Genomic DNA, 13,259 nt, shown 5'->3' with positions numbered 1-13,259 from the left:
AAAGACTTTTGGATGGTGCTAATAGCATACAGTTGAATTAAAAAATGCAAAGAAGCTTCTGGGTGGCTCAGTTGGTTAAGCATCCGACTTTGGCTCAGGTCATGAACTCACAGCTTGTGATTTCGAGCCCACATCAGGCTCTGTGCTGATAGCTCGGAGCCTGGAGCCTACTTCAGATTCTGTGTCTCCCTCTCTCTCTCTGCCCCTCCCCCACTCATGCTCTGTCTCTCTCTCTCTCAAAAATAAATAAACATTAAAAAAATTAAAAAACGCAAAATCAGTTGGGAACTCAAAAAGGAATTTTAGGGGGCGCCTGGGTGGCTCAGTCGGTTGAGCGTCCGACTTCAGCCCGGGTCACGATCTCGTGGTCTGTGAGTTCGAGCCCTGCGTCAGGCTCTGGGCTGATGGCTCAGAGCCTGGAGCCTGCTTCAGATTCTGTAGCTCCCTCTCTCTCTGCCCCTCCCCCGTTCATGCTCTGTCTCTCTCTGTCTCAAGAATAAATAAACGTTAAAAAAAATTTTTTTTAAATAAAAAAAAGGAATTTTAGTTATAATTTAGTCAGAAATTAACAGAACTATTATAGAAACATATAAATGAAGTTATAGAAGTTATGTTATATAAACTATGCTATATCAAACCTTTATGACTTTGTGAGATCCAACAATTTCTCTTAATTTTTGATTAATATAAATCCACTGCAGACAATTAACATGGATTAGTAGAAATGACCCAGTGTGACACTTATCTAACTCCTTCCTCCACTGTGCTGGGAGTTCCAGATCTTTTCCAGCTGTTCTTATATAAACAAATACCAAAATATCTGCTTATTTCAAGCATTCTTTTTGAAACTTGCTTAAGTATGTAATCTCAATAGGGATTTGGATTTACATTTTCTAACCAGTCAGGGATTCAACATGAATGTGAATGATACTTGAATTTAAATTTATGAAATAAGTCACTACCACAGAAAAGCCACACAGTTTCTCTTGGAGGCAACTGCTCTTTTGGGAGAGGCTACCAGAAAAACAAAAACACAAAGTCAGCATGTGGCTCCTCCATTCCTAGGTAGCTAACTTCAGTAGACAACATCTACCAAATCTCCTATCTTTCCACCTTACTCCAACCCAAGTGGAGTAAACAGAGCATGAGATGTATCTCCAAACCTCCCTGCTCCAAGCCCCTGTGGTCAAAACCTCCAACTCTTCCCTCTTTACATAAGAGAAGTTTTGTGAGGGGGAAACTTCTGATTCCTTACTTGTCCAGAAATGTCTTTTGCCCTTACATTTAGATGTTCATTTTGTCACTTAGATAATTCTAGTTTCTACTCAGGGATGTAAAGACTACTTTGAATTGTTTTCTAGCAAATAATTTAACATTCAACAAGGCAGATGTATGATGGAATCTGATTCTTCTCTTGTACATGAGGGATTTTTTTGGACTTTGGAAGCTTTGAGATTCTTTTTTATTTGTTTGGGATTCTAAAACTTTTTAAAAATTCATGCATAAGTGACATCTTTTTTCCCTTCAATAATCTAACTCTTTACGAAGTACTCTTTCTTCTGATTCTGGGCCCTAATCTGCTTCCCAGTTTGGAAAACCTATTAGATGAATGTTGAAGTTCTGGATCTAATGCACTTAATTTAACTTATGTTTCTTAGATTTTATCTCTTTGATTTAAAATATCAGATTCTGGAAGAATCCAGTAACCCGTTTTTCTAGCCCAATATATTCTTTTAAGTTTTAATTTAAATTCCTGTTAGTTAACATACAGTGTAAGTTTCAGGTGTACAGTTTAGTGATGCAACATTCCATGTTACACCAAGTGCTCTCGCCCAATATTTTGACCTTCAGCAGTGTCTACTCCCATATCTGAGCCTTTCACTTGGTTTCTACTTTAAGCCAGTTTTTCACTCCCAGGAATGTTGACTGTTTCTTCAGTCCTGCATTTCCTACAAATGAATCCTTCCTATTGTACTTCACATTTGTATTTTTAAAAATCTTTATATACATATTATTCTTCACTTTTTTATGTGAGAGAAATTTGAAAATTCAAGATAAGCAAAAATAACAGATAGAAACACCCATATTTGAGAGTCTCTTATGGTTTGGCTCTCTCCCTAACTCTTTTTTTCCTTCCCCTCCCCCATGGTCTTCTGTTAAGTTTCTCAGGATCCACATAAGAGTGAAATGTATGGTATCTGTCTTTCTCTGTATGACTTATTTCACTTAGCATAACACTCTCCAGTTCCATCCACATTGCTACAAAAGGCCATATTTCATTCTTTCTCATTGCCAAGTAGTATCCCATTGTGTATATAAACCACAATTTCTTTATCCATGATGGGAGGGTGGGGAGGATGAATGATGGGCATAGAGGAAGGCACCTGTTGAGATGAGCACTGGGTGTTGTATGGAAACCAATTTGACAATAAATTTCATATTAAAAAAAAAACACCTATTTTTGGGGCGCCTGGATGGCTCAGTAAGTTAAGCGGCCAACTTCGGCTCAGGTCATGATCTCACAGTTTGTGGGTTTAAGCCCTGCATGGGACTTAAGCTCAGAGCTTGGAAACTGCTTCAAATTCTATGTCTCCCTCTCTCTCTCTCTCCCCCTCCCCTGTTCACACTCTGTCTCCCTCTGTCTCTCAAAAATGAATAAACATTTAAATATATATATAAAAAAGAAACACCCATATTTGTATCACTCAAAAATAAATACCACAGGATACCTTTTTTTGTGATTTCGATGTCTATCCTTTCATATTTCTTAAGCAAATAAGACCATACTGTTCACACTGTCTTAAAACTGCTTTTCGAAATGAATAATATCTTATAGTGCTCACTTACCCTCCCTCCTCACCTTTCCCCTTAAAAACATGAACACTGCTATAGACATGATGTAATTCCCTTAAAATATTCTCCACAGATTGACTTTCCTCAAACAATTCTCTATTATTGGGAAAAATGTCTTAATATATACATATGAATTTTTCACATTTATTTTCTAGCTTTGTTGGAAATGTATATTGATCTATTTACATTTGGGAACAGAATACACACACAAGCATATTCAGAAATCACAAAGTAAACAAGAGGTAAGTAGTATCTTTAACCCTCACTTTTTTTCTTTCAGTGTTCCCTTCTCATTCCCAAATACTTCAGACTTAACGTATTAGGTGGATGTCAGAGCTCAGTGCTCAGTGGCGAGGGCTGCCCTACATGATGGGAGAGGGCTTGAGTGGACGAGTAGGGAGTGAGAGAGGTGGGAAAGCAACCCTGAAAAGAACTGTAGAAAAATATATTGTAGGGGCACCTGGTGGCTCAGTCAGTTGAGCATCTGACTTCTGCTCAGGTCATGATCTCATGAGTTCAAGCCCAGCATCAGGCTTTGTGCTGACAGCTCAGAGCCTGGAGCTTGCTTCAGATTCTATGTCTCCATCTCTCTCTGACCCTCCCCTGCTCACACTCTTGTCTCTCGCTCTCAAAAATAAATAAACATTTTTTAAAAAAATTTTTTAAAAAGAACATATTGTACTATAATCAAACAATGCCATATTATGCAGCAATAAAAAAAATGTTTAAATGTGCTGATACAACATGGTTGAATCTCCAAAAAAAAAACATTTTGTTTATACAAAGAAGCCAAATGCTAAAGCAGACATGCTGTATGATTTTTTTTTAATTGTTTTTGAAGTTTTAGGAAAGGCAATATTAAGCTACCATGATTCATATCAAAATACTGTTTGTTTTTCCTGGAATGAATTGGCTGACAGTAAAGATGAGGGAAATTTTCAGGAGACAAACATGTTCCATATTTTGAGGGAAGTGGTAGTTCTATGAGTGTAAGCATTTGTAAGACTTCATTGGCATGTACATTTCAAATCCATACATTCCATTGCATGCAAATTATATCTCCATAAATTTTATTTTTAAAGAGTCAAATGTACCTCACTGTCTCTAGAGAATATTTATTTAGAATCTTGATATCCCTTTCACCTGACTGCTAGTGGCTTACATACTAATATTTACGCAATTGCTATTTGTGTCCCTAATTATCTGTAAACTTTGTGTGATATGAAAAAACATGACTTGGACTTGGAAAGAATGTGAAATGGAAAGAAACGCCTTTTGAGCACATTCTATGTCTGGGACTGTACAATTGTGTTATTATTTCCATGTTACTTTAGGGAGCCCTAAAGTTTTTGGATATACAGCCCTAAGTTCCTCAGAGTACAGAGCCCTCCATTTCCGACCTCTTGTTTTCCCCTACACAGCTCAGCATGTGGTTTCCAGTGTCATTTGGGGTGTGATAGGACGAAGGCTGTATTTGTGATTCTTGTTCTCTTAATCAGTTAACTTTGTGAGTTAAACATTGGGATGACCAACATCCCTGAATATCACACAGGAAAGGGATTCTCCCTCCCTGAATAATGTGATTTCAGCCCTTTGCAGGTAGGAAGACGTGAGCATTTTTGACCAAAGCACACCTTAGACTTCCTATCATTTTATATCTTAGCCCAGTCCAAAGTCCCCTAGGATCAATTCTATTACCTCTACTTTTCAAAGTAACAGGAAGAGCTGCAGGCAGGCTGTGACTTCCTCATTCGACTCCTTCTAGGGGAGGCATTCACCTGTCAGCGCCTCTTGGCAGCTCCATTTGCCCCCCTTCCTAAGTACATTTTCCAATCCAGGGATGGGTTGGAAACCTGCTGCTCCCAGCACCTACAGCCACACCTTTGGATGCTGACCACAAGAACAACCAGGTACCAATTGTCTCTGGAGCTGGGCCTTGTAGTTGCACTGAGGAGATCAGGAGTTTCCAGGAAGCCCCTGGCTCAATCTGGATGTGAGAAAGAAATGTGTGGTGATGTGGAGGTGAGTTTGTGGGAAATATGGATCCCAAAAACAAAAGGGCTTGAGCTCCAGGTCACATGGAGAGAAAACTCCTTTCTCTTTCTGGAGTTAAGCCACAAGTGTATTTGTGGTCAAACAAATAAATAAATGTATGAATGAATCAGTGAACAAATGCAAGAAGGAGGAAGTTAGATCGGCTAATAGGAGTGGACTAATTTTGTGTCTGCTTTCATTTCTCAAAATGAACTCAAGGTTTTCAATTTCAAGAGAGCTTTGGTGAGAGGATGAGTCCATAGATAAACAAGAGAACCCCCAGGGCACAAGAGAATGGTTTATAGTTTCTCTGCTGGAGAAACAGTTGGTTTTCAGAAAGAAGAGAGGGAAGGAAAACCCATTGGGGAGGGGTTGGAATTGGTAGTGGTCTGTCAGGAATAACAGCCAAAAAACTGTGTATGAAAGTAAATCTTTGAACAGGGGATTTTTTTTTTTCCTAAAAGCCTTCTTCCTGCTAACTTACTCACCAGCTTCTCCTACAGAGTACTTCTTCCTTGTCAGAGTGAATATTTTGTGCTTTTACTTTCTGTTCTGAAGAAGATGGTGGGCTCTCCTGGCTATTGTGCTGGCTTCCTCCTTCCTGTCCTCCTTCTCCAGGTGTCTACATGGTACTCAACAGGTCAGTGTTCTCCCTCAGGCTTTTTATTTATTGGCTTGTTTTCAATGGCTCTTCTCAGATGATGAAAATACTTGGTCATTCATCAGTCGCCAGTGTATCTCTTCTCAAAGGCAGTCAATATTGGGGGAAAACCGTGACTGTGTTCACACTAACAGAATGCTGGAAAGTTCTGGCCAAGAATGGGAGTGATCTTTGTATCAACACTCCTTATTACTTTGGGTAGACCTTAAAAAACTCATAGCTATGTTTGTCTAAATCTTTATTGAGTATGGGTGATTTTAGCCTGCTTAATTTTGATGTAATTATCAGTTAAAAACATACTTTATAATGTTCACACTGCCAAGAAAACCCAAGTCTGAGCATAAAGAATTTGGACTCAGGATCTCTGGGTTCTATCTGGTTATGACGCTTGACAAAAATTTTTTTTTCTGGGACTTGAGTCCTTCCATAAATACGAAGGTCCCTCAGGAAGTTTTCAGACTCGAGGTTTATAGACAAACCAGGCATGAGTTTACAATAATGATATTTTTTTGTTAACATCTCTTTAATTTTTTTTTTATTTTTTATTTTTTTCAACGTTTATTTTATTTTTGGGACAGAGAGAGACAGAGCATGAATGGGGGAGGGGCAGAGAGAGAAGGAGACACAGAATCGGAAACAGGCTCCAGGCTCTGAGCCATCAGCCCAGAGCCTGATGCGGGGCTCGAACTCACGGACCGCGAGATCGTGACCTGGCTGAAGTCGGACGCTTAACCGGCTGCACCACCCAGGCGCCCCAACATCTCTTTAATTTGATGTCAGTTAGGCAAGGAGTATTAAATTGTTTCATTTCTATACATGTTGATTCAGCAATTCTACAAGAATTTATCATAAAGAAAAGCTCTTCCTTGTGTATATGTATATATGTATTAAATAGGGAACCTGGGTGGCTCAATGGGTTAAGCAACTGACTCTTGATTTCTTCTCAGGTCATGATCTCACAGTGTGGAAATGGAGCCCCAAGTCAGGCTCCATGCTGAATGTGAAGCCTGCTTGGGATTCTTTCTCTCCCTCTCTCTCTGCCCTCCTGCTTGTGTGTGCATATGTGTGCATGGGCACACGTGTTCTCTCTCAAAAAAAAAAATCTTAAAGAAAAATACAGTTGGGGCTTTTGTCTCCCCCTCACTCATTCCCCCAATCTGTCTGATTTTCATGCAGTGTCCGGGTTTTCTGTAAAGGGACCGGTTGAGCCAACCGTGGTTCTGCTAGGGACAGATGCCACTCTGCCTTGCCAGCTGTCCCCTGAGCAGAGTGCAACCCACATGCACATCCGGTGGTACCGAGCCCAACTCTCCCCTGCTGTGCTTGTGTACCAGAATGGACAGGAACAAAGTGGGGAGCAAATGCTGGAATACCGTGGCAGGACAGAGTTGGTGAGGGACTCCATCAGCAAAGGGGGTGTGGCCCTGCTGATCCAACATGTCCGTGCTTCTGATCATGGCCAGTACCGGTGTCATTTTAAGGATGGTCACAGTTCCCAAGAAGCCGTTGTGGAGCTGCATGTTATAGGTATGTCAACTTGGCACAGAAGTGTGCTTCATGGTGTAAAGCAAAGAGAAAAATGAGGACATTTGGATTCCTAACGTGGCATTTCTTATGATCTTCCATATATTGATATTGATATGCTAATTTACCTTGCAAGATATCAGTTTCCTAAACTATATAGTGAGGATATGACTACATACTCTATTCACTTTTAAACACCAAAAAGGGCAATATTTTTAGGGTTGTTTTGGTATCCTAAAAGACTCCAGAAAATAAACTAATATTAATTCAGATTGGTACTGACACCCTCAGACATTAGTAGAATTTTATACATTCAGTAGGAAAAGACAATTTATAGAATTAAACTCCTTCTATAGCTTTAATTGTACCTGTTTTTTCCTATCCGTGAAATGACCCCAAAGCTTTCTTAGTCCAAATATAGTGCAAAGGCATCAAGTTGATTTCAAAAAGGAATCACAGTTTGGCCTAACACTCACTACGAGAGGTTTCTTGACCTCTGAGCTTCAGTTTCCTCATCAGTCTAGTGAGGGCACTTTGGCCTTCAGCCTTAGGGGCTTCTAAACCCCAAGGACCACAGGCCTTAGGAACATGCCTTCTCTCCTCAGGGTTGGGCTCTGTGCCTCATGTTCACATGATGGGGCCTGAGGATGGTGGGATACGAGTACTGTGCTCTGCAGAAGGCTGGTTCCCAAAACCCAGGGTACAATGGAGTGACATGATGGGTGTGAAGTTACAGTCTCTCACTGAGTCTCACACCCAAGATGAAGATGGGCTCTTCCATGTGGAAGCATCTCTTGTGGTCACAGATAGCTCTCTGGGCAATGTGACCTGTTCCATCCAGAATCCCCTCTCTGGTCAGGAGAAAGTGTCAGCCATCTACCTCCCAGGTGAGTGAGGCACAAACCCCAAGGCAGAGCTGGGGTGTGGGGAGGGGAGGGAGGGGGGAAACAGAGTTGAGGGAGCCCTGGAGAGAGGGCAGGATAGCCTCTAGGCTAATCTCACTGTGTCTTCACATGCCTGTGTCAGAGCCCTTCTTCCCCAGGATGTCTCCATGGAAGGCAGCCCTGGTTGGGACAGTCCCTACGCTGGTGCTCCTCCTCACTGGGATCAGCTACATTGGCTGGAGAGAACACCAAGCCAAAGAAAGAGAAGTAAAGAAAAGGAAGAAAGAATCTCAGGAAAGAGATCAGATGGAGAATGAAAAGGAATTGGCACTTAAGGCGAAAGGTAAATTGGAACAGCAGGACAAATCAGATGTTCATGGAACAGCTGGGGGTATAGGATGTATAATGTACATGGGAAAATAAAAGGTTGCCAAGGGACCCCAGGAAAAATAGAGGGTACCAAGAATTCCATAAAGCTGGGAATCCTATGGAAAGGAGAAAACCATGTGGGAAGCTTGGAGATTTGTGGGCAGTGATCATCAGGCCTCTAAGGTGGGGCTCCTCAAACTACACCATGCCCTTCATGCATCTGTACCCAACCTATGCTGCTGTTTCTCCTTGTGTAAATGTCTTCCCCCATCTTCTCCTCCTATTCTTCCTTCGAGAATAAGCTTCTGAAGAACCTAAAAATTCCTACCTTCTCATGAAGCATAGGCCCTCCTTCCTCAGTGACCCCATGACATTTCCCATGTAACTTTTCTTAGCACTTGTCATTTTTAGATTGTCATTTCCTAGCACTTGTCAAGATTAGATTGCTAATCCTTCTCACCTACTTAACTATGGACCCTTAAGGGAAGGCCATATGGAATTGATTCAGCTACTCCATGAATTCAAGAGCAGCTAAAACCCAGTTTGATGGATTTTTTATCTCTTCTTTCAGAGAACCTCAAGAAAGAACTTGGTGAGTCTTGCTTCCTCTCATGCCCTGTATAGAATTTGCTCCCCTGTTGACATCTGTTCTGGGTCTCTCACTGAATGTCATTTCTTTCAGAACAGCGAAAGGCACTATACCATGCAGGTAAGCAACTGGGTTTCCCACACCACTCAATGTTTTGATGTCCAACACTTTCTCAGCTCCCTCTCCTCAGAGAGAAAGACTGAAAGATATAACAGTGATTGGTGGAAAAAATTAAGGGGGAAGGAGAAGAATGTGAGGCTCTGGATGTCTTGGCTTGCCTTAACTGGATTTGTTCTGTTTTAGTTTGGAAGAAGGCCCTGCTGTATCCTGGTAAGTAACTCTCTGACTTAGCTCTTTCCATGAGCCTCTGATATTCTGAGTATAATAAGCGGAGACATAAACACACACAAGCACACATCCACTTGCAAGATGTGAAGATTTATTTGGTACCAATCTATAGTATTTTGTATTTGGGAGCTCAAATATTCAATTATTTTTCAGAGCTAAAGAGAAATAACTGTTGACTGGTAAATTCCACATGAATAGAGTAGGACTTGACATAAATTGTTAACCTATCCACAATGGAGAAGGAAGAGAAAGAATTCAGAGCGATTTTGATGAGACTTAAGAAGAATAAAGAATATCCTATATGATATCAGCACTCCTATACTGTGAATAAAGCTCAAAAGAGAAGATAATGTTACATTTCACATTTGGAGAAAAAGATATTATGATTTTATTTATTTTACCTATAAATAAAGAAAGTAAAGTTCAGTACACAAGAACAAGGTTTAAGTTTGAAAACAATCTCTCAAAATATTTTAATATTATTTGTAAAAATATGTTTATCTGGTAGTAGAGGGAATTGGCTATTTTATATCTTCTAATACCTGTGCCCATGTACTGTACGTGTTTAAGAGAGTGTATGTGCATATGTAATACAGAGTTAGACCTCAAAAGCATACTAGGTCATTCCTTAAACATACAGTTGTGCAATTTTTATATGCCAGATATTGTGTTAGATGTTGGTGCATAGCCATGATCTCTGACCATTTAGAACTTGAATGGTCTTAAACTTGGGGTGGGAGGGATGAGTAAGCTAAGAACCAGGCAAATGCACACAGTCTGGTAAATGCTTTGGTAAGAGAGGATCAAGAAGCCCCTCTCAAAGGCTAAAGTCAGGTAAGCAGTTTCTATTAAAAGCTTTCTTTCCGGAGCTGCTTTAACATGTTCCATGATTCTACAAGAGAGAGCAAAGTATAGTATAGTAAGGATGAGGATATGTGGGTTTTAGTTCCAAATCTATCAGTTAATTACAGCTGAGGAATTCAGTCATTTTTGCTTTCTTTACCTCAGCCTCCTTATTTCTAAGATGAAGAGATTGGAATACATGATCACAGATGTCCTTCTTGACTCACATATTCATTGATTCTGTATATAGAGTACTACCCTTCTTAGAAGAGGGCAGGTCAGTGAGAGACCATCAAGAATTATGGATAAGTTCTTATCTGCCTATTGCCCCAAGACACTAAGAGAATATCCAATCTTTAAATAAAATCATAAATCTTATCATAAGAGAAGTGGCCCCAGGCAGAAGCAGATGTAGTTCTATCCCCCATGAGAAATCTGTCTCTGGAGAAAAATATTAAAAATCTGATTACAAGTATCCAAATAAAAGAGCTTAGTTTAAAAACCTTGGTCATAAATTTAACTCTATTCTGAAGTGGTCATAGGCTGGGAAAACCCTAAAACAAACAAAACAAAACAAAACAAAATAAAATATACAATGACATTTTATAACTTTCATCCTCAGTGAGGAGTGCCACAAAAGTCTTAGGTGCCTAGGACACTAGACCCTGCTCCAAGTGTTCTCCAGACTTATTTCTGCAGCATCAGCTCAATTGAGGGGATTGTTTCTAATCTGAGACAGCAGGGAGGAAGTACATCCTTTGTCTTGTAGTTTCTGGACACTGCCGTTGTTCAAGGGGCTCAGCAGAGGACGGAAAGAGAGCTGAGAAGAGACAGCAATGATCCAGGAGAGGAAGTGTGTATCTCATCTTCATTCTGTGGGTATGCTTCCATCACAGTCTCAATTTGTATTGCTCTTTTACAGACTGGAGGAAGGAACAGTTCCAGCCTGGTGAGTGGCTCTTTGTTTATTTTTCTGACTCCTTTCCAACCTACCTGAGGGTACCCTGTTTTTCCCTCCTAACATTACCTCCTAGTTGAAAAGACAGAAGTACGATTATTCTGGTAAAGAGAAGCAAGAACATGAAGATCATTAACTGTTGGCCTGAACTGAAAATTGCTGCTGGGATTAGCTACTCTGGTTGCATTTCTGCTTTCATATAATGGCCACGCTTTCTCATCTCTGTGCGTGTATGTGTGTGTGGTGGGGGTTCCACTTGTTTCTGAACAGAAATTGTAGCCCCTGTTGAGGAGATCCCCAACTGAGTAACAAGTGCTCAAAATGGTGAGAGTAACTCGATTCTTCTTTTTAAAGAGGTCAGCTGACATGGAGTCTGTTACTAATTGAAGAACATGGTTCTAATTTGTAAAGAACATGGAAAAACACTATTCTCAAGTAAACACTACAAGTCTCAGCTCATTCTGGCACTCTGCCAAGACATTGATAATAACATAGGTAATATAAGAAGAGATAAGTAAATTGCACCCAAGGTGAGAGCACTCCACAGCTCTACCTCCCCCAGTACACACACATTCAGGGGATAGGTGTTCTTTCACTACTTGATCCTGTTTTTCCAAGGTTTCGCTTGCACAACTTTCTGAAATATATAATGTTGGCCCTTCCCTTTCCTTTTCTTTACCCTCAGCCACTGTGACTGTAAATCAGGAAATCTTTCATCAGAATAATTCTGACCCAGAGAGAAAAGAGAACTTCAAAGAGGAAACACACGATCTATCTCTCAGGGATAAGCAAGGAGACTGCAACCTTATCACATTGAATCAGCAAGACTTCACCTCAGGAAAATATTACTGGGAAGTGGATGTTAAGGACGCTGATGAGTGGACTCTAGGCATTTATGAGAATCCCACAGACAGCAGGGAGTTATCCAAAGATCTACAAAACAAGAAATTCAGAGTCTTAGAGAAGAAAGGATGTGAATACAGGGCTCTCACCTATTGCCTCCAAAACATTTCTCTGCAAGAGTGTCTCTTGATAAAAAAGTGTCCACAAAAGATTGCGATTTTTTTGGATTATGAGGATAATGACATTTCTTTCTATGACATGACGGAGGGTACCCACATCTTCTCCTTCACCCAGGCAACTTTCTCTGGGTCACTCTATCCTTACTTCAACCTTAAATCCATGAAGCTCTCCTTATAGGTGTAATATTAAGTGACTTAGAGGAAGAACCCATACTGTGAGGATAATAGCCCATTCTCTGTAAACTCTAGATTGCTAGGGTGTTTTTTTTTTAAGTTTGTTTATTTATTTTGAGAGAGAGAGAGAGAGAGTGGGGGAGGGGGATAGAGGGAGGGAGAGAGAGAGAGAATTTCAAACAGGCTCCACACTGTCAATGCAGAGCCTGATGCAGGGCTTGACTTCATGAAGCATGTGAGTGCCAGAAGACCATGACCTGAGCCAAAGTTAGATGCTTAATCAACTGAGCCACCCAGATTACAGTTCTGATGGGTGACCTCAGGCTCACTGATTATGAGGCCTCTTGGCCTGAAGGTCCATGAGTCCCTGTGACCAGAGTTTCTGACTATATCCAGCAGTGTTTCTGAATTGCAGAGAAACTTTTTGTTGTAGTTGTTATTGTTATAAGTGCTGTTTATTGCTTTATATTTAATATATCACAGACTGATAATTTTCTAAAACAAATTATTGTAAAAATAAAGTCAATAAAAAACATGCATACAATTACAAGTTGTAATTATTGTTAGATTCAACATTCTTAAAATTTCTCTGTCAATTTACTCTAAATGTTAGAAATACTCTATTTCTATATTTATCTTGTAAAGAAGTGGTAAGAAACAGTTAATATAGTTCACTGGTGTGTGAACCATAATTTAAGTAGCACTTCTAAAGCAGTATTCACAGGAGTAAAAGTTAGATAAACCTCTTCACATTTCCCATTGCAACACTGAATAAAAGTGACAAAATAGTGCTATTTTCAAATGCTGAAGGAGAAAAGTTAAATTATAATTTGATGCAAGCTAAGCTATATCTTAAATGCGAGGATAATTTGAGGAAAGAAAAAATAAATATCAATCACAATCCAATTCTTTTTTTTTTTTTTTTATTTTTTTTTAACGTTTATTTATTTTTTTGGGACAGAGAGAGACAGAGCATGAACGGGGGAGGGGCAGAGAGAGA

At 40.0% G+C, this 13,259-nt stretch overlaps 1 protein-coding gene across 1 annotated transcript; it reads left to right on the top strand.

Annotated features, from left to right (window-relative positions):
• Window positions 1–5,372: 5,372 nt before the first annotated feature.
• On the top strand, window positions 5,373–12,788 carry LOC112862866 (butyrophilin-like protein 1). Its single transcript, XM_086706512.1, has 9 exons — window positions 5,373–5,527; window positions 6,725–7,075; window positions 7,678–7,959; window positions 8,099–8,299; window positions 8,897–8,917; window positions 9,008–9,034; window positions 9,218–9,244; window positions 11,028–11,054; window positions 11,749–12,788. Exons 1-9 carry the CDS (start codon window positions 5,449–5,451, stop codon window positions 12,261–12,263), a joined length of 1,530 nt encoding a protein of 509 aa, XP_086562638.1. The 5' UTR covers window positions 5,373–5,448; the 3' UTR covers window positions 12,264–12,788.
• Window positions 12,789–13,259: the final 471 nt, after the last annotated feature.

The sequence above is a fragment of the Puma concolor genome, chromosome B2, assembly GCF_028749965.1.
Source record: "Puma concolor isolate L17-30 chromosome B2, mPumCon1.1.hap2, whole genome shotgun sequence".
Lineage (NCBI taxonomy): Eukaryota > Metazoa > Chordata > Mammalia > Carnivora > Felidae > Puma > Puma concolor.
This window is presented reverse-complemented; position numbering and strand designations above follow the sequence as displayed.

Excerpts from the sequence above, each read along its gene's own strand:
- LOC112862866 (XM_086706512.1), top strand. The coding sequence starts at position 5,449 with ATGGTGGGCTCTCCTGGCTATTGTGCTGGCTTCCTCCTTCCTGTCCTC. Across the intron at positions 9,245-11,027 it reads GAAGGCCCTGCTGTATCCTG|ACTGGAGGAAGGAACAGTTC; the intron begins GTAAGTAACTCT and ends GCTCTTTTACAG. Across the intron at positions 11,055-11,748 it reads GAAGGAACAGTTCCAGCCTG|CCACTGTGACTGTAAATCAG; the intron begins GTGAGTGGCTCT and ends CTTTACCCTCAG.